The sequence below is a fragment of the Bufo bufo genome, chromosome 10 (genome assembly GCF_905171765.1).
Source record: "Bufo bufo chromosome 10, aBufBuf1.1, whole genome shotgun sequence".
Classification (NCBI taxonomy): domain Eukaryota; kingdom Metazoa; phylum Chordata; class Amphibia; order Anura; family Bufonidae; genus Bufo; species Bufo bufo.
Window position 1 is genome coordinate 82,877,445 of NC_053398.1, and position 21,252 is coordinate 82,898,696.

At 43.9% G+C, this 21,252-nt stretch overlaps 1 protein-coding gene across 2 annotated transcripts in view; it reads right to left on the minus strand.

Moving 5' to 3' along the window:
- Positions 1 to 21,252, minus strand: part of LOC120980842 (capping protein, Arp2/3 and myosin-I linker protein 3-like) — a 1,329,972-nt gene that overhangs the window by 618,732 nt on the left and 689,988 nt on the right. For both annotated transcript variants that reach the window (XM_040410169.1, XM_040410170.1), the window contains 2 exons: positions 7,080 to 7,157; positions 6,916 to 6,992 (listed from right to left, as the gene is read on the minus strand). In XM_040410169.1, the coding sequence (XP_040266103.1) occupies positions 6,916 to 6,992; positions 7,080 to 7,157 (155 nt within the window). The remainder of the gene's footprint in view (positions 1 to 6,915; positions 6,993 to 7,079; positions 7,158 to 21,252) is intronic.

The following is a 21,252-nucleotide window of genomic DNA, read 5'->3' on the forward strand; positions in this document are numbered from 1 at the left end:
TTAAATGCACTTGATGAAAGCTTGACCCTGATGTAGGATATAGCAAAAAATAACCACACTATTGATGGTTAAATGCACTTGGGTGACACAGGCTCAGCCTGCACCTGATGTAGGATATAGCAAAAAATAACCACACTATTAATGGTTAAATGCACTTGGTGGTAGCCTGTGCTGGCGCACCACAAGCCACAAAATGGCCGCAGATCACCCCAGAAAAAAGTGATATAAAAACGCTCTGGGCAGCCTAAAAAAAGTGAGCAATTCAATATCAGCACTTCAATGATCCACAGCTGGAGATCGATCACTGAATTAAGTCTTTTGGAGGAGTTAATCTGCCTAATCTCGCCCTAACGTCGCAGCAGCAACTCCCTACGCTTGTATCAGCAGAGTGACGTGCAGCGCTACGTGACCCAAGCTTATATAGAGGCTGGGTCACATGCTGCACTGGCCAATCACAGCCATGCCAATAGTAGGCAAGGCTGTGATGGCCTCTTGGGGCAAGTAGTATGACGCTTGTTGATTGGCTGCTTTGCAGCCTTTCAAAAAGCGCCAAGAAAGCGCCGAACACCGAACCCGAACCCGGACTTTTACGAAAATGTTCGGGTTCGGGTCCGTGTCACGGACACCCCAAAATTCGGTACGAACCCGAACTATACAGTTCGGGTTCGCTCATCCCTAGTCCTGACTAATATGGACTCCCAAGAATCTGAAACTTTGAACTATCTCCACGTTTCCACCATTAATGCTAATGGGATGGTGTCCATTTCGTTTCTTCTTCCTAAAAATCCAGAATTAGCTCCTTTGTTTTATTGGTATTGAGTATGAGGTTGTTGTTCGTACTCCATCTCTCTAGGTTCTCAACCTCTTTCCTATAGGCTGTTTCATCATTGTTGGAGATTAGGCCTATCACGGTCGTGTCATCTGCAAATTTTATAATGGTATTGGTATTGTGAATAGGTTTACAGTCATTTGTGAAGAAGAGGGCTCAACACACAGCCTTGCAGTACCCCAGTGTTTAGTGTTAAGGATGAAATGAAGTGCTTGCCCATGCGTACGATTTGTGGTCTTTTTTAAGAAAATCCAGTATCCAGTTGCATAGGTGTGAGCTGAGTCCCAAGTACCTGTTGGATTTATTTGCGGTAAAAGAGTTTAGTGGCCTATTTCAGTACAAAAATAAAAATATTTACACACTTCACTGTTGCAGTTATATGTGGTGAACGCATTTAGTGGCCTATTTTAGTACAAAAAGAAAAATATATACGCACTTCACTGTTGCAGTTATTTGTGGTGAAAGCGTTTAGTGGTCTATTTCAGTATAAAAATAAAAATATATTCTGAGTTCACTTCTGCAGTTATATGTGTTGAAAGCATTTATTGGCCTATTTCAGTACAGAAAGAAAAATATATATGCACTTCATTGTTGCAGTTATTTGTGGCGAAAGCAGTTAGTGGCGAATTTTAGTACAAAATAAAAAAATATATGCAGTTCACTTCACTTATAGCTATAAGTGTTGAAAGCGTTTAGTGGCGTATTTCATTACAAAAAGAAAAAATATATATACGCATTTCACTATTGCAGCTATATGTGGCGAAAGCGTTTAGTCGCCTATTTCAGTACAGAAAAATATATATATACGCACTTCACTGTTGCAGTTATTTGTGATGAAAGCGTTTAGTGGCCTATTTCAGTACAAAAAATATATATATATATTTGTCGCTTTTAGGGGTGTTTTAATTTGTTTTTAATTTATTTCGTTTAGCTAAAAGTATGTCAGACAGAGAAGTGCCAGGCCATGCACAGATGAGTGGCAGAGGCCTAAATATTTCTGGCATAGGCAGAGATCGCAGCAGAGTAAGGGGGCATGGCAGCAGGAGTTGCAGCGAGAGGCATGAGCTCCCGGTGTCATATAGCGGTCGTGTCTTGACCAGCAACCCAGCGGTTCTTGATTGGTTAACTCGGTCATTCTCTTCATCCCAAGTGACATCAGACACCCCCAGTCAACAGTCGGTGGGTTCGTCAGACACAACCCTTAGTTGGCATGGCCCTGGAGCAGGCCCTGTTCCCTCACCTGTCCTCAACCTGCCTCTGTCTTTTGCTGTTCCCTCAGCCACAGAAGTATTGTACGTTGTGGGCTCAGCTCCACTATACAGCGAGGATGAGCTACTAGAGGACAGTCAGCAGCTACTGCCCAGCCAAGATCTGGAGGAGACACCCGCCGCTTCCTCCGCTAGGCGAGCAAGTAGTGATGAGGAGAGTGGCGTGGGAGGTGGTGTTACGAGCGATCAGGCTCCTGACCCAGAGACCGTTGAGGAGGACATCAGTGATGTGCAGACACTACTCGATAATGCTGAAGCCGATCGCACTTGGGAGCCAGGTGCAGAAGGAGCTTCATCAGGAGAAAAGGGTGGAGGCTTGCCCGTGAGGCAGAGGCTGAGCCAGCAAGGTGGTAGCATGGCTCGGAGTCAGCAAGGTGGCAGCAGTGGGAAGTCGGGAGCCAAACGTGCCCGGGGTAGACCACCTGCTTCTCAGCAGCCTACCTGCCTGGGAAGTAGTGGTGTAGGGGTTCACAGAGGCAGCGGTGGTAGCAGTCAGTCAGTGTGGACTGTTGGGGGGAAAATTACCTACTCGGTGGTGTGGCAGTTTTTTGTTAAGCCGCTGGAGGAGGTTAACATGGCCATATGTACAAACCGGATTCCAAAAAAGTTGGGACACTATACAAATCGTGAATAAAAACTGAATGCAATGATGTGGAGGTGCCAACTTCTAATATTTTAATCAGAATAGAACATAAATCACGGAACAAAAGTTTAAACTGAGAAAATTTACCATTTTAAGGGAAAAATATGTTGAATCAGAATTTCATGGTGTCAACAAATCCCAAAAAAGTTGGGACAAGGCCATTTTCACCACTGTGTGGCATCTCCCCTTCTTCTTACAACACTCAACAGACGTCTGGGGACCTAGGAGACCAGTTTCTCAAGTTTAGAAATAGGAATGCTCTCCCATTCTTGTCTAATACAGGCCTCTAACTGTTCAATCGTCTTGGGCCTTCTTTGTTGCACCTTTCTCTTTATGATGCGCCAAATGTTCTCTATAGGTGAAAGATCTGGACTGCAGACTGGCCATTTCAGTACCCGGATCCTTCTCCTACCCAGCCATGATGCTGTGATTGATGCAGAATGTGGTCTGGCATTATCTTGTTGAAAAATGCAGGGTCTTCCCTGAAAGAGATGACGTCTGGATGGGAGCATATGTTGTTCTAGAACCTGAATATATATTTCTGCATTGATGGTGCCTTTCCAGACATGCAAGCTGCCCATGCCACACACACTCATGCAACCCCATACCATCAAAGAGGCAGGCTTCTGAACTGAGCGTTGATAACAACTTGGGTTGTCCTTGTCCTCTTTGGTCCAGATGACATGGCGTCCCAGATTTCCAAAAAGATCTTCGAATCGTGACTCGTCTGACCACAGAACAGTCTTCCATTTTGCCACACTCCATTTTAAATGATCCCTGGCCCAGTGAAAACGCCTGAGCTTGTGGATCTTGCTTAGAAATGGCTTCTTCTTTGCACTGTAGAGTTTCAGCTGGCAACGGTGGATGGCACGGTGGATTGTGTTCACTGACGATGGTTTCTGGAAGTATTCCTGAGCCCATTCTGTGATTTCCTTTACAGTAGCATTCCGGTTTGTGGTGCAGTGTCGTTTAAGGGCCCGGAGATCACGGGCATCCAGTATGGTTTTACGGCCTTGACCCTTACGCACAGAGATTGTTCCAGATTCTCTGAATCTTCGGATGATATTATGCACAGTTGATGATGATAGATGCAAAGTCTTTGCAATTTTTCGCTGGGTAATACCTTTCTGATATTGCTCCACTATCTTTCTGCGCAACATTGTGGGAATTGGTGATCCTCTACCCATCTTGGCTTCTGAGAGACTCTGCCACTCTGAGAAGCTCTTTTTATACCCAATCATGTTGCCATTTGACCTAATTAGTGTTTATTGGTCTTCCAGCTCTTCGTTATGCTCAAATTTACCTTTTCCAACCTCTTATTGCTACTTGTCCCAACTTTTTGGGGATTTGTTGACACCGTGAAAATTGGAATAAACTTATTTTTCCTTTAAAATGATACATTTACTCAGATTAAACGTTTGATCTGTCATCTACGTTCTATTACAAATAAAATATTCACATTTGCCATCTCCACATCATTGCATTCAGTTTTTATTCACAATTTGTTTAGTGTCCCAACTTTTTTGGAATCCGGTTTGTAGAATATGTGGGCAGAAAGTGAAGCGTGGCACCACGGCCCTGCGTCAACATATGCAGCGTCACCATAAGGTGGCCTGGGAGAACCATGTCTCCTATGTGGTGGTCCAGCCTGCCGCAGCAACAGCTGCTTCACCCAATGGCACGCACCCGGTTTCAGCCAGTCAAGGCTCCACCACCTCAGCCGAAGGGAGCTGTCTGTCATTCCCATCTTCTGCTGGTCCAGATGCTCATGCTCCTCTTCGAACCTACTCCTCGTCAGTTATTCCATCAGCAATCAATCACCGAAGCAATTACCAATGAGAACAATAGTATGCGTGCACTCATCCCAAGGCGCAGAAGCTGAACGTGCTCCTGGCCAAGTTGCTGGTGCTGCAGTCCCTCCCTTTCCAAGTGGTGCACCTTTCAGAGAACTAATGGCTTGTGCCGAGCCAAGGTGGAGAGTCCCAAGCCATAATTTCTTTGCAAAAAAGGCAGTACCAGCCCTGCACATATGTAGAACAGAAGGTAGGCCAGTCCTTGAGCCTGTCTGTGTCTGCCAAAGTGCACGCCAGCGCCGACGTGTGGAGCTGTAACTATGGTCAGGGACAATACATGTCCTTTACGGCCCACTGGGTAAATGTGGTTCCTGCACAGCCAAACCAGCAACTTGGCCAGGTGACGCCGATTCCACCTCCACATTGTCACGCCGTTGGTCCTGCAACAATGTCCGCCTCTGCCTCCTCATCCTCCACCGTGTCCTTAGCCTCCACTGCAGGGACAATTCACAGTGCCCCTTCAGCATTCCACATGTTCAAGGCACGGCGGTGTCACAATGTTCCTGGCTTTCTCCTCAACAACTGAAGATCGGAACCATGGTGACCGACAACACAGAGAACATGGTGTCGGCGCTGCATCAAGGAGGGCCAGTTTCTTCTGGCTACCTGCCTCAGCTACTATTCTGATGCTGCCACACATCTGATGACAAGTGCTCTTTCTTTCACCCACCATCTTCAGCTGGTACTGGTTTTGACACCCACCTCCCGACTTTGTCACCGGGTCACTCTGTGGTCTCCTGATGCTGCTGCCACCTCCACACTATGTCACCTCGCCACTCTGTGCTCTCCTCATGCTGCTGCCACCTCCACACTATGTCACCTTGCCAGTCTGTGGTCTCCTCATACTGCTGCTACCTCCACACTAGGTCACTTTGCCACTCTGTGGTCTTCTCATGTATCTGCCACCTCCACTCTGTCATTGTGCCGCTCTGTGGCCTCCTGAAGCTGCCACCATCTCCACACTGTCATTGTGCTACTCTGTGGCCTCCTCCTCCTGATGCTGCCGCCACCTTCAGACTCTGACATAGGGCCACTCTGTGGACTTCGCATGCTGTTCCCACCCTCCCCACTTCATGACTTGGCCACTATTTGCCTTTCGGCCTGGCTGACATCATCATTTATTTGACCTTTATTATCTGTCAGAAGGAAGTAAAAATGAGACGCGCAACAGATCCTGTCTGTGTAGCAGCTGTAAGGCCTGTATTGCCCCATCAGAATTGGCTTGTGATTTGGTAGCCAAAAGCAGGAGTGGGTACAAAACACAGAAGACATGCAAATATTTCATTAAGGTGTCATCTCTGTTTTGGATCCACTCTTGTTTTTTTTTGCATTAGCAATACAGATGCATTACTGACCAAATGCTAACCGAATGAAGGCGGATGCTCAACAGACAGGATCCGCTTTTTGGAGGTTATTGTTCTGACGTCAACACAAACTTACTGCTGACACCCTCCCCACTCTGTCGGGGGGCCCTATTTGTATATGCGTTTAATAGAACAGGTTCTGTAGACATCTTGTGGAATCAGACATGTCATACTGCATGTCATACTGACTCAGTATTATTTCACTAACACAGCAGACTCCCTATGAGTGTTACTGCAAGGCACAGTGTTCTACACCACTATAAAAGCTCTCTGCAGCCAGGAAATAGCCGTTTTTTAATGTGATTCGCTACGAATAAATTTGAATCGAACCAAATTTTTTCAAAAAATTGGGCGAACTGGCAGAATCTATATTTTTTTTATTTGCTCATTTCTAATGAGCAGCGCATCCTCTGGCAGCTTAATTAAGATAATGATATGGTGGTGTCAAGCCTAACCATGATAGTAAGCTCTATGTTGCTTGTTGAAGAACTGAAGGGTCCATGGTAGTGGTAATAAATTTATACAGTATAATATAATATCAGGCATAAAAAACAGTGCTAATAGAAATACATTTACCACTCCCATCCTTTGCCTTGCTCATCCAGGGCTTGCAGCACAGTCACTGGAGGTGGGTGTCAGCAGTATCTCACAGCTGACACCCTCCGCATATAGAGTGGGCTACATGTACAGGTTAATTGACCCAATTATCATGTATGAAAAATATTGGGACACAAATTATGAGCATTGTAGATCTGCAGCTTGGAGCTTTAGACCAATGGCAAAAACTGTTAAAATATTTCAAAGCTGTTATTTTCTGACACTAGGAATGCACCAGGGATAATGTGGGTTTTTATTTCAGTAATGTCCAATGTCCTACAAAATCTATAAATCAGAGGATTATTGGAACTCTGTGTTTGTTCCTTTAAAATTAATATAAAAATAAGCAATTTCAGATTACCTGTGTGAATATACATTCCTTGCAGCATTCAGACAGGACAAGCTTAAGCAGCAACCATGATGCAAGGATTCAAACAGCTAAATAAAATAAAATAAAATAATTTAGAGCTAAAAAGTAAAGCATGCTTCCACAAGTGATAAGAAATGTGCACAATCTATACTCACAGAATTTAGGTCGCAGTCTGTCCCAGAAAGGTTAAGATAACAAAGTGATGTACAATGAATTAAGAATTCGAAGAAATTCTACAAAGAAAATAAATTATTATATTTAGAAAATATTCACTAAATTTTCACTATAGACATATGTCAACTGTGCTTTTCAGTTAGGCATCTGAGGTTTTGTTTGCCTAGATCCATCCTTTCCCATAATTTCTTGTTTATGACAATTAAGTTTTTGTTAAACATTGTCCTACATCAATATCATAAAGATAACCTCAGGTACCAGATACAGTAACCTCAGGTGCCAATTCGTGCAGTTGGTCAGTTTCCCAAACCATCTGTGTTCCTTTAACACGGCCATTTGTATTAATAGGACTTACTTTGTACACCCAGTGTAAAGAAGTCCCAAAAAGAAAAACTAGCACACTCACATGTTAAATATAATGCGTGTTCACTGCACAGATCCACATTTCGGAATAACCAGTCCATGTAGAAACTGATGCACCATGAATAAAATGAATTTTTATTTCATATCATCATAAAAAAAAATTGATACATCTTCGCAAACAAGGTTAGCTTACATGTTACATTTCTATGACTAAAGCCTCATGCACACGTTCGTGGAACACGGACCGTGAGATACCGGCCTGGATTCCTGCTCAGTGCAGGAGCGCACGGCGTTGTTGGTTACTATGACGCCGTGCGCTTCGTGCCGCCGCTGCTGTACTGTACTGTGTGAATGAGGCTTAAGATTGCTACACTCAGTCGAAACATGTAAGCTAAAAGGAGTGCTATTGTACCTGGATTCATATGTGGATAATATAAATTATGAAGATTTTATTGCATGCTGGATTCAACACCTTCATTCTTCAGTAAGCTAACCTTGTCTCAGACAAGTTGTGAAAATGTACCAAAAGTCTTTAATGAAGATATAAAATCAAGGAATACATTTTGTTCATTACACTGGATTGGTTTTTACTTTCTCTGTACAATGTTCCTGTGATGCACCTCATTTCTTGTTTTACTTTTATTTTTAAAAAAATAATATATATATATATATATATATATATATATATATATATATATATATATATATATATATATATACACATTTGAAAAAATCCAGAGGCACAATTTAAATTCTATTCATGTGATAAACCCTTTATCACCTATTCACATATAGATAAATGTAGGATTGCTGGGGTTTGACCAATGGGACCCCCAGAGATCCTGATAATAGAGTGCCACAGAGTCCCATGTTCAACCCCTTCTACCCCGGGCCAGTTTTCACCTTCCTGCCCAGGCCATTTTTTGCAAATCTGATATGTGTCACTTTATGTGGTAATAACTTTGGAACGCTTTTATTTATCCAAGCCATTCTGAATTTTTTTTCTCGTGACACATTGTACTTCATGACAGTCATAAATATGAGTCAAAATATTTCACCTTTATGGAAAAATCCCAAATTTACCAAAAATTTCAAAAATTTGCAATTTTTCAAATTTCTATTTCTCTGCTTTTAAAACAGAAAGTGATACCTCATAAAATATTTATTACTTAACATTCCCCATATGTCTACTTTATGTTTGCATCATTTTGTAAATGTCATTTTATTTTTTGGGAACGTTAGAAGGCTTAGAATTTTAGAAGCAATTCTAAAAATGTTTAAGAAAATTTCCAAAACACACTTTTTAAGGACCAGTTCAGGTATGAAGTCACTTTGTGGGGCTTACATCATAGAAACCCCCATTGTAGAAACTATACTCCCCAAGTTACTCAAAACTGATTTTAAAAACTTTGTTAACCCTTTAGGTGTTCCACAAGAATTAAAGGAAAATGGAGATTAAATTTCTAAATTTCACTTTTGAGGCAGACTTTCCATTTTAATCCATTTTTTCTTTAACAGATCGAGAGTTAACAGCCAAACAAAACACAACATTTATTACCCTGCTTCTGAGGTTTACAGAAACACCCCACATGTGGACTGGTCATAAACTGACGTAAGGGCGCATGGTTTTTGGAAGGCAGATTTTGCTGGACAGGTTTTTAGACACCATGTCCCAGTTTTATTGGTACTATTTTGGGGTACATATAATTTTTTAGTTTTTTGTGAGGCAAGGTAACAAAAAAATGGCTGTTTTGGCACGGTTTTTATTTTGTATTTTTTACAAAGTTTATCTCACAAGTTAAGTCATGCGCCATTTTTATAGAGCAAAGATAAAGGAATCCCAGCTGCTGTGTCTTTGTGAATAAGCCTCTTTTTATTTTCTCAAAGTAGAATGTCCTACAACCAGGACCAGTTTCGGCATGCAAGCCTTTCTCAACAGATACATCCAATACAGAAAAATCAAGCTATATATAACATATAGTACCACCCATCTAGGGACATCTCCACCCATTCTAATGTGTGGTATTCAATTAATGATCAATCAAACTGATTAAACAAGGTGAGACAAAGTAACATGTAACTGAAATTTATATTTGTATTCTACCTTTTTGAAGAATCTAAATGTTCATATTTATTCATATTTCCATCATAAGGCTGAGGTCTAGAGAAAGTGCATAAACGTGTATATCAATCATCTATAATAAACGTATTAATCTGTTCACAACAATCTTATAAATGTATGACCTCATAGTCTCTGTTTAGACCCCTTGGATGCAGCGTATCTAAGGTGTGGATCCAAAAGGCCTGTCTTCTGAGGAGAAGTCTTTTGATATCACCTCCTCTTCTAGGTCTCTTTATTTGTTCCAACACTTGAAACCGCAATTGTGCAACTGTGTGCTTAAATTTTTCAAAATGATATGGGACCGGTAACATAAGTTTTTTTGTTCTTATGTCGGATTTATGCTTACTAATACGATCCCTCACTGCCTGCATGGTCTCGCCCACATACAAAAGGCCACAAGGACATTTAATAAGGTATATTACGTTTGCTGAGTCACAGGTAAAAAAACCTTTTACTCCAAAGCTTTTCCCAGTGGAGTAAAAGGTTTTTTTACCTGTGACTCAGCAAACGTAATATACCTTATTAAATGTCCTTGTGGCCTTTTGTATGTGGGCGAGACCATGCAGGCAGTGAGGGATCGTATTAGTAAGCATAAATCCAATAGTCTGAGAGACATAGCTTTTTTATTTTTTGACCGATTGTCTTAGGTAGGAGCTAATTATTTGCAGGATGAGATGACGGGTTGATTGGTTCTATTTTGGGGGGTATACGCCTTTTTGATCGTTTGGTGTTGCACTTTAAATGATGTTAGGTGCCAAAAAATTGCTTTTTTGGCACTGTTTTTATATAATTTTTTTTTACGGTGTTCACCTGAAAAGTTAGGTCATGTAATATTTTTATAGAGCAGGTTGTTACGGACATGGCGATATCTAGCATATCTACATTTTTTTATTTATTTCACTTTAGCACAATAATAGCATTTTTGAAGCAAAAAAATATATCATATTGTCTGAGAGTCATAGTATTATTTTTTGACTGATTGTCTTAGGTAGGATCTCATTTTTTTGGTGGGACAGGGTTATGGTTTGATTGGTACTATTTTTGTGATGTAAGGTGACAAAAAATGGCTTTTTTTGGCACCGTTTTAATTTTATGTTTTTTACTGTGTTCATCTGAGGTGTTAAGTCATGTGATATTTTTATAGAGCTGGTTGTTATGGACGCGGCAATACCTAATATGTATACTTTTTTTTATTTTTTTCAATTTAACACAATAATTGCATTTTTTAAACCAAAAAAAATATGTTTTAGTGTCTCCATGTTCTGAGGGCTATAGTTTTTTGAATTTTTTGGGCAATTGTCTTATGTAGGGGCTCTTTTTTGCGGGATGAGGTGATGGTTTCATTGTTACAATTTTGGGGGGCATACGCCTTTTTTGATCGCTTGGTGTTGCACTTTTTGTGATGTAAGGTAAACAGAAAATGGCTTTTTTTTTTAACTGTGTTTATCGGACGGGGTGGATCGTGTGATATTTATAGAGCCGGTTGTTACGGACGCGGCGATACCTATTATGTGTGTGTTTTTTTTATATATATATATATATATATATATATATATATATAAAATCAGGGGAAAGGGGCGTTTTTTTTTTCTTTTTTTACTTGAAACTATTTTTTTTTATGAAAAACTCTTTTTTTTACTTTTTTTTGTAAACTTTATTTCTTTCCCACTCTGGGACTTTACTTTTAGGGGTCTGATCCCCTCTGTAATGCATAAACTCTTTTCTTGTTGATTTTTTTCTTGTTGATATTTTTGAGTTTATCGACAGATTTTATATTATTTATATTATTTATTTCTATAAATTATTGGATGTCTGTTCACCCCAGGCTAGTTCTCCAGAGTCCCTACCAACATCTGCTGAACATCAATTTTTATTAATTTTTATTATTCTCAATCATTTAAGATCACAGCTCACTATCAATAGAGCTTCAAACTGGGATGCTGGTGTTCGATCACGTGACCGGGGCCTGATCACGTGACGTCATGCATATATTTTCTCTCCCATCAAAGAGTCTTTTTTTTTTTTTTTTTTTTTTTTTTAAATATTTTATTGTTATAATACAAAAATTTAAATCCATATTACATACTTGATATTATAAATTCCATAGATCCGCCAATTCTAATCTGTAAACATAATTGACAATAATTTCATGCAGATATCCATAATGATGTCAGTATTTGAAAATCAAAGGGAGGTCTCCTACTGGGGAGGGTGACAGGGCTCACCCGACATCCTAGGCTTGATAATGCAAATGGAAAAAGCAACCCACTTAGCCCAGGTTCTCCATTCGCTACAGGGATAGGGGCCCGAAATCCAGACAGCCGCCCGGCAGCGAGCGCCGCTCGCGCACGCCCTCCCCCAGACACGGGCAAGTACGAGCGGAAGGACTGGCACTCATGTGGCCGATCGCTTTATGCTCACATGCTGCCTAAAGGCGAGCTTGCAGCGATCTTTAATCGCAGGCATTTGATAAAGCAAAAACCAGAGAGGGGGGTCCAGCAGTCTTTTACCACAGTGGTAGAGACCCACTCGTATATTTTACTGCCTCATCCCCATGTGATTAAGTCAGCTGTCAGTTGCATGGTTCGCCATACTTTGCGTTTATTCGCATTGATATTTCATGCGGCAGAGAACTCGAAACGAGTGTCACTCAGCAATTAAAAAGGATATAAGCAAAAAACAGAGCCAGATACCTGCTCTGTCTCTTTAAATGAGCACATAGTAGCGCGCCCACCGCGTGTGTCACCTCCCTGCCCGCAATCGAGCCTCATGTCTGACGGGAAGAGCCGTATCCCGAGCTGCGCCCGATACCCGGGCACCTCCAGACCTCGAGCCACGGTCCCCTACCCATGTACCGCTCGATATTATACCTGGATAAAAAATTTCCACCATTATTTAATACCGGGAAGTCCCCCCTCCTTCAGTCCTGGAGACCCTCCCATGCTTCCAATATACCTCCACATTCTTAATCAATATAATACATACAGAAAAGCCGGACAGCTAGAATTTTCCCCAGCTCACCCCATAAACCCCCCCCCCCCCCCCCCCACCTTGCAGGAAAAGAAAAAAAAAAAAAAAAAAAAAAAAAAAAAAAAGAAAAAGGGATCATAATTAATTAGTCGTATCCCAATCTTTCCATAAGCTATTCCACTTTAAATAGGATCCTCTTTTTTTGTACAGGATCTTCTCGTAACTTTTCACTTTCTCTACCAAGCCCAGCCAGTTATTACAGTCTGGGGCGAAAGAACAAAACCAGGATCTAGAAATCAGGAGCCTAGCTAAGAACATCACCTTAGTCAACAAATGGCTTTTTATGGGTTGATAATTAACCTCAGATAAATCTCCCAGGACCCATATCCTGGGAGACAAGGGAACCACAATTTTAAGTTTACGCGCCAGATTCTTTTGGACCAGGCTCCAATAACTACTCACCATTGGGCAGTCCCAGAACAGATGTAAATGATCTGCCTCGGGCTCGCCACAACGGGGGCAGTCAGAGGAAGCCCTGAGTCCTCTTCTATATAACCATATGGGTGTTACATAAATTTTGTGCAAAATATTAAATTGTACAACAGTGTGGTTAAAATTATGTGAAACCAATTTTAAACTTTCCCCTATATTCTCCCAGTTAGGAGGGCCTGCCTCTGAAAGGAGAGAAGACCAGGCTCTCTGTCCCGGAGAGAAAACATCCAAAAAAAAATTATCCATTAAGTGTCTGTAACAGTGAGATAGTTTAATTCTCGTGACAATTTTCTTACAAATTAAGTCCTGTAAAAATACAGAAGTATCTATAATAAAAAGGTGACTATTCAAAGTATTAGAAAGTGCTGACCTCAATTGGAAATATGCATACCAAGCCACCTCGCCTAAATTTGCCCTTAGTTCCATAAGGGGCAAAATTTGTCCTCCACTAACTACTTGATGTAAGTATTGCACATTTTTGGTCCTCCAGTACTGGCGGCAACTTAAATCTTTTAAATTAAGAAGTTTTTGGTTATGCCATAATGGGGTGCAAATAAGCGATGCCTTAACTCCACACCAGCTCCTTATGGCCGACCAAGTCTTTATAGCCATTCTGCAGAACAGTGTAAACCCTCTAATTGAATTTGACAAATAATCAGATTCCAGTACGGTAAAAAAATCGGAAAAACCTGCATCTTTCACCACTTTACTGCAGAAGGGGCTATTTTCCCAATCATTAAAAAGGCAAAGAGTCTTTTAATTGAACCCCCTCTGTGGGATCTCTGAGAATCCACCCTTGCTGACCGCAATAAGCTAAGTATATAATAAGAAAGTTTTATCATTTCCCCGAGTGCATTTCCGGTCCTGGTGCGTTCCACTGTGGAGCGCACCGGAAGTCCGGTATGCGCTCCGCATTGGAGACTCCGGTCGCGTGGTTCTATGACTAGCTTTCCTTTTTGAAGCTTTCTCTAACTAACACCCTATATATTCGATGTATTACCATCTAAGTTTACTGACCGCTATCGGTTAATTATATCAACTATGTAGATAGAAGTATTAAGTATTAAGCATCCCTCCGGGTTCCACTTCCGGTCCGGTTGCGTTCCACAGTGGGACGCACCGGAAGTCCTATGTTGCGTTCCATAGGGAGCGCAAACGAACATCTAACAGAAGAGCACAGTAAACGGTACCCCAGACAGTAAGGGACACCATGCCATACTCCTATATATATATATATATATATATATATATATATATATACTTTGTGTGTTGTTCTTCTCTGATGGATAGTAATAACCCTAACTTGATATTCTCTGACTGTATTATCTGTGAACGTCACTTCCGGTGCGTTCCACTCCGGAACGCACACTGACACCGGAAGTGACCTCACTAAGTGTGTTCTTGGCGGTTTTTTCTGTTATTTAAAGATGATTGCCCCATATGATGATTATATCTGCTCCTGATGAAGGGGACCCTTACAGAGGCCCCGAAACGCGTTGAGCTGTCCACTCCCCCTACCCTGGCTTTGGAATAAAAGGAAAGAAAAAGGATAACACTCCTGAGTGTGTTTCGATCCGAATCTGACATCTCTACGGGCGACCCAGGCGCAGGAGGTGTGGTGTGGGTGTCTTGAGTTTTATCCCACATTACCCTCCTGGGTGAAGTGAGTCATCATTAATATATATATTTCATATATATTTCTATATACTTTTTATTCATATTTGTTTTTATGTGGTCATATGTGATTTTATATGATACCATTTATTTTAAACACGTGATTTTACATACTCTGTGGGCACACACTTTTCTAAAGTGTGTCAACATCATAGGGTGCGTATTTTCTACTAAAGAGATCCACTTTTATCCCCTATCCGTATTCAAGGGTCTTTGGCGCCATCCACCTGGACTTCTTTTTTAGCGTTTTCACGCACAACCACTTTTCACTATGGGGACCTCAGGATTGAGACGTCCCGCTCTGGCAGTAGTAGCAGCACTGGGCGGCGGAGTGGAAGTTCCGGCCGCCTCCGCCGCACCAGTAAGTGTCCTTGCCGGAGCAGGCATAGGCCTGTTTGGGGTATCGGGACCCTCAGGGAGCGGTGCAGGGGCTGGTACGGACCGAGCCTGGGCCTCAGGGAGCGCGTCTGCTCCTACCTGATGTCGCGGCCAGTTCCGTTGCCTCCTGGTGGTCATCGCAGGGTCCAATCACCGTCTGCGGTGCAGGCTGGTCCAAAGCCTGGGCGACTGTATCAGCGGCATCCTCCGCGGGAGCAGGCTCAGCATCGGCGGCCATCTTGGTTTCCGGGTTGGCGGCCATCTTCTTTTCCGTCATGGTGCATGCAGGAGGTGAGGGTGGAGCCCAGAGGGAGGAGTCTGCACTCCCTTGGTTCACAATACAAAGTTCATGGTGGGCAGTCTTTAGTTTTCCCGCTTCCAGGGGGGCGTAGTCATCTTTTTCGCGCTCTTGAGAGGGCGTTCTTGTCTTTTCCCGCCTCCGACAAGCATGGAGAGGCGGCGCCATCTTGAGAATATGGCGAATTAACCCCCTGAGTACACGTGGGCATTGCATGGTGCTTTCTTGCACAGCAACAAGGCAATAAAGTCAATAAAGTCAATTTTCAGGGTTTTGTACAAACTGCAGCTCTTGCAATACTGTGAAATATGCGATGGGATCCGTTTTAACACAGAATTGGATCCGGTTCTGTTGGACAGGGATGGCACACAATTCAATCCGATCCTGTTCACAGTGACGCCAAAATATGCAGTAAGCCGGATTGGGACAGATGCACACTGGCGCAATATTAATAGTTTTTAGTTCGTGACGCCAATTGCAGCTTGCGCAGGTACTGTAACAGGGCCCTTTAAGATGTTATAGCTCACGTACCCGGTGAGGAATGTCAGAGGGGGAATAATGTCTCTGTGTAGTGTCAACGGTGTCTCCTACCTTGGTACGGCTGGACTCCTGAATCCTGGCTCACTTGCAATAAAATTGAGTGTGGTCAGTAGGAGTAATTGAGGAACTTTGATTGCAGTAAATGAGATCCAAACAGGTTATATGATCCAACTTGCCTTGCCTGAATGGGTGCAGCATAAATCCATACAAGTTACAGCAACAGTCCTTTAGGTCCCAGCAGGTATTGGCAATATGTGGCAGGAATTTATAAGTATTCTGCTTCTTGTCATATGCCTAATAGAACTGGCAGGTATCTGTCTTCTGCTCTGTCTGTAATCTGCTTGGTTTGGGCCTGACTAGCTGAAGGAGGTATTTGGCTTCTCCTGGTCTTTGGATAAGTACTCACAGGACTGCTCGCAGGGTATGATGGCTTCTTCCTGGAGATCTTTAGTTCTGGAGATGGCTGCTTGCTTGTCAACCAGCACTGAGTTAGATGACTCAGGCTGGGAAGAGGATTTTTGGTTGGGATCCCTGTTTCTGGGAGCTCCTACCAACACAGCCTTCCCCAAGGAGGGGGGCTGGTACACACTGGATCTAACTGGTTTCTTCCCTCCCTTGCTGCAGGGCATGGGACCAGCCCACTTCTGCTCCTAGAAGAGGGGGAGCTAAACACTGGAATGATATACTAAACTGAACTAAACACATTGCTGCCACCTGCTGGTGTACATGGAAATTACAGCAATAATATGAAACAGGCATAGAAAATACATATAATGGAAAATGCAATGTTAGACTACACAAGATGACAATACATATGCACCTGACATGTTGTAGCAGGGAGAAAGAGTTTAGTGACATACTCCAGGATGTTACAATAGCAGAGAATCAGGCTTCATGTCATAGCAAAGAATCAGGCTTCATGTCACCCACCACTGGAACAGTCCATTGTCAGATATTTTTAGGCCCCGGCACCCAGACAGAGAGAGGACCCATAGCAGAGATTCAGGCTTTATGTCATAGCAGAGAATCAGGCTTCATGTCACCCAACACTGGAACAGGCCACTGTCAGATCAGAGACATAGAAGTGGTATTGTAACGCTGATAACGGCGTCATCGCCTCTGGCCATGTTGGTGGAGTACTCGAAACAGCGCAACAGGTCACACAGGTCTCGCATGGAGGCCCAGTCATTGGTGGTGAAGTGGTGCTGTTCCGCAGTGCGACTGACCCGTGAGTGCTGCAGCTGAAACTCCACTATGGCCTTCTGCTGCTCGCACAGTCTGTCCAGCATGTGCAAGGTGGAGTTCCTTGTGGGCACGTCGCATATGAGGCGGTGAGCGGGAAGGCCGAAGTTACGCTGCAGTGCTGACAGGCAAGCAGCGGCAGGATGTGAACGGCGGAAGCGCGCACAGACGGCCCGCATTTTATGCAGCAGCTCTGACATGTCGGGGTAGTTGTGAATGAACTTCTGCACCACCAAATTCAGCACATGCGCCAGGCAAAGGATTTGCGTCAAACCGGCTAGTCCCAGAGCTGCGACGAGATTTCGCCCATTATCGCACACCACCAGGCCAGGCTTGAGGCTCACCGGCAGCAACCACTCGTCGGTCTGTTGTTCAATACCCCGCCACAACTCCTGCGCAGTGTGGGGCCTGTCCCCCAAACATATGAGTTTCAGAACGGCCTGCTGACGTTTACCCCGGGCTGTGCTGAAGTTGGTGGTGAAGGTGTGTGGCTGACTGGATGAGCAGGTGGAAGAAGAGGAGGAGGAACCCGAGTAGGAGGAGGAGGCTACAGGAGGCAAAGAATGTTGCCCTGCGATCCTTGGCGGCGGAAGGACGTGCGCCAAACAGCTCTCCACCTGGGGCCCAGCCGCCACTACATTTACCCAGTGTGCAGTTAGGGAGATATAGCATCCCTGGCCGTGCTTACTGGTCCACGTATCTGTGGTTAGGTGGACCTTGCCACAAATGGCGTTCCGCAGTGCACACTTGATTTTATCGGATACTTGGTTGTGCAGGGAAGGCACGGCTCTCTTGGAGAAGTAGTGGCGGCTGGGAACAACATACTGTGGGACAGCAAGCGACATGAGCTGTTTGAAGCTGTCTGTGTCCACCAGCCTGAATGACAGCATTTCATAGGCCAGTAGTTTAGAAATGCTGGCATTCAGGGCCAGGGATCCAGGGTGGCTAGGTGGGAATTTACGCTTTCTCTCAAATGTTTGTGAGATGGAGAGCTGAACGCTGCCGTGTGACATGGTTGAGATGCTTGGTGACGGAGGTGGTGGTGCTGGTGGTAAATCCTCTGTTTGCTGGGCGGCAGGTGCCAACGTTCCTCCAGAGGCGGAGGAAGAGGCCGAGGCGGCAGCAGCAGAAGAGGTAGCAGGGGGAGCCTGAGCGAGTTCCTTGTTTTTAAGGTGTTTACTCCACTGCAGTTCATGCTTTGCATGCAGGTGCCTGGTCATGCAGGTTGTGCTAAGGTTCAGAACGTTAATGCCTTGCTTCAGGCTCTGATGGCATAGCGTGCAAACCACTTGGGTCTTGTCGTCAGCACATTGTTTGAAGAACTGCCACGCCAGGGAACTCCTTGAAGCTGCCTTTGGGGTGCTCGATCCCAGATGGCGGTGGCCAGTAGCAGGCGGACTCTCTTGGCGGCAGGTGTTCTGCTTTTGCCCATTGCTCCCTCTTTTGCTACGCTGTTGGCTCGGTCTCACCACTGCCTCTTCCTCCGAACTCAGAAAGTCAGTGGCACGACCTTCATTCCATGTGGGGTCTAGGACCTCATCGTCCCCTGCATCGTCTTCCACCCAGTCTTCCTCCCTGACCTCCTGTTCAGTCTGCACACTGCAGAAAGACGCAGCAGTTGGCACCTGTGTTTCATCATCAGAGACGTGCTGAGGTGGTATTCCCATGTCCTCATCATCAGGAAACATAAGTGGTTGTGCGTCAGTGAATTCTATGTCTTCCACCGCTGGGGAAGGGCTAGGTGGATGCCCTTGGGAAACCCTGCCAGCAGAGTCTTCAAACAGCATAGGAGACTGCTGCATAAGTTGAGGCTCAGACAGTTGCCCTGATATGCATGGGGGTGATGTGACAGACTGATGGGCTTGGTTTTCAGGCGTCATCTGTGCGCTTTCTGCAGAAGACTGGGCGGGAGATAATGTGAACGTGCTGGATCCACTGTCGGCCACCCAATTGACTAATGCCTGTACCTGCTCAGGCCTTACCATCCTTAGAACGGCATTGGGCCCTACCAAATATCGCTGTAAATTCTGGCGTCTACTGGGACCTGAGGTAGTTGGTACACTAGGACGTGTGGCTGTGGCAGAACGGCCACCTCCTCTCCCAGCACCAGAGGGTCCACTAACACCACCACGACCATGTCCGCGTCCCTTACTAGATGTTTTCCTCATTGTTACCGTTCACCACAATAAGAAAAAAATTATTTGGCCCAATGTATTGAATTCAAATTCAGGCCTTTTTTTACAGGCACCTAACACTATCTAACTATCTACTTAGGTACCATATTACACTAATACAGGTACAGCAGTAACCACATATTTAGCTGAATATAAATTGTAGGCCTAGTATTTAGGCGCTGGATGACAGGTATACGTTTACGGACAGAATTAGACTTGGAGATGCACGGTAGCGTTTGAAGTTATTGAGAATGACCCTATCCGCACCTTCAATCTAATATACCCTTTTATGGATAGGTTTAAACTTTCCTGATACAGCAGAAACCACCGATTTAGGGAATTGCTAAGTTGGGAATTGTATTTCAACCCAGAACAAAAACTGTGCTTTGACGGACACTAAATAACTTTACCAGCCACAGCAGTAAACACAGATTTAGCTGAATATAAATTGTAGGCCTATTATTTCGCTGCTGGATGACAGGTATACGTTTACGGACAGAATTAGACTTGGAGATGCACGGTAGCGTTTGAAGTTATTGAGAATCACCCTATCCGCACCTTCAATCTAATATACCCTTTTATGGATAGATTTAAACTTGGCCTGATACAGCAGAAACCACTGATTTAGGGAATTGCTAAGTTGGGAATTGTATTTCAACCCAGAAAAAAATATATCCTTTGCCAGAAGCAGACAGTATTACAATTGGCTAGCCACAGCTGAACCACCAGATTTAGGGTACTGCTATTTTGGCAATTGTATTTCACCCCTCAATAAAATAGCAAGCACAGCCAAGCCCCTGATGTAGGATATAACAAAAAAAAAAGCACACTATTGATGGTTAAATGTACTCGGTGGCAGCTTGTGCTGGCACACCACAAGACACAAAATGGCCACCGATCACCCCAGAAAAAAGTGACAGAAAAACGCTCTGGGCAGCCTTAAAACAGTGAGCAATTAAATAGCAGAGGTTGAATGATACACAGCTGTAGATCGATCACTTCAGTAGCTTAAATAGAGGCTGGGTCACATGCTGCACTGGCCAATCACAGCCATGCCAATAGTAGGCATGGCTGTGATGGCCTCTTGGGGCAAGTAGTATGACGCTTGTTGATTGGCTGCTTTGCAGCCTTTCAAAAAGTGCCAAGAAAGCACCGAACACCGAACCCGAACCCGGACTTTTACGACAATGTTCGGGTTCGGGTTTGTTTCACAAACACCCCAAAATTCGGTATGAACCCGAACTATACAGTTCGGGTTCGCTCATTCCTAATCGTAAACAATATGCCAAGGTAAACCATGGAAACAGAATATGTGTCTCATAAAGAGTTTAGCAAGTTTAGCAGCCGAGGGCAGTCCAGCCAGAGGAACGAAGTGCGCCATCTCGGAGAAGTGGTCTACAACCACCCAGATAGCTATACATCTCGCAGAAGAGGGCAGATCTGTAACAAAGTCCATGGCAATGTGTTGCCATGGGGCATCAGGAACAGGAAGAGGTAACAACAGCCTGGGTGGTTTGGTCCTGGAGACTTTATTCTGAGCACAGACGGTGCAGGCAGACACATAATCACACACATCCTTAGACAGTGTGGGCCACCAGTAGAGACAAAAGTTCTGTGGTCTTGTGGATCCCTGGGTAACCAGCCAGTTTGGAGTTGTGTACCCAAGCTAAAATACATTTTCTTCTGGCAGACGGCACGAATGTCTTCCCGGGAGGGATGTTTTTTTTACCAGGACAGGAGCCACTGTGATCAAGCGAGCAGGATCTACAATGTACTGGGGCTCCTCCTGCTGGTCATGGAAAAAATTTAACCGAGACAGAGCATCCGCCTTGATGTTCTCCTCGGCCAGGCGAAAGTGAAGCTCAAAATCGAAATGGGAGAAGAAGAGTGCCTATCTGGCT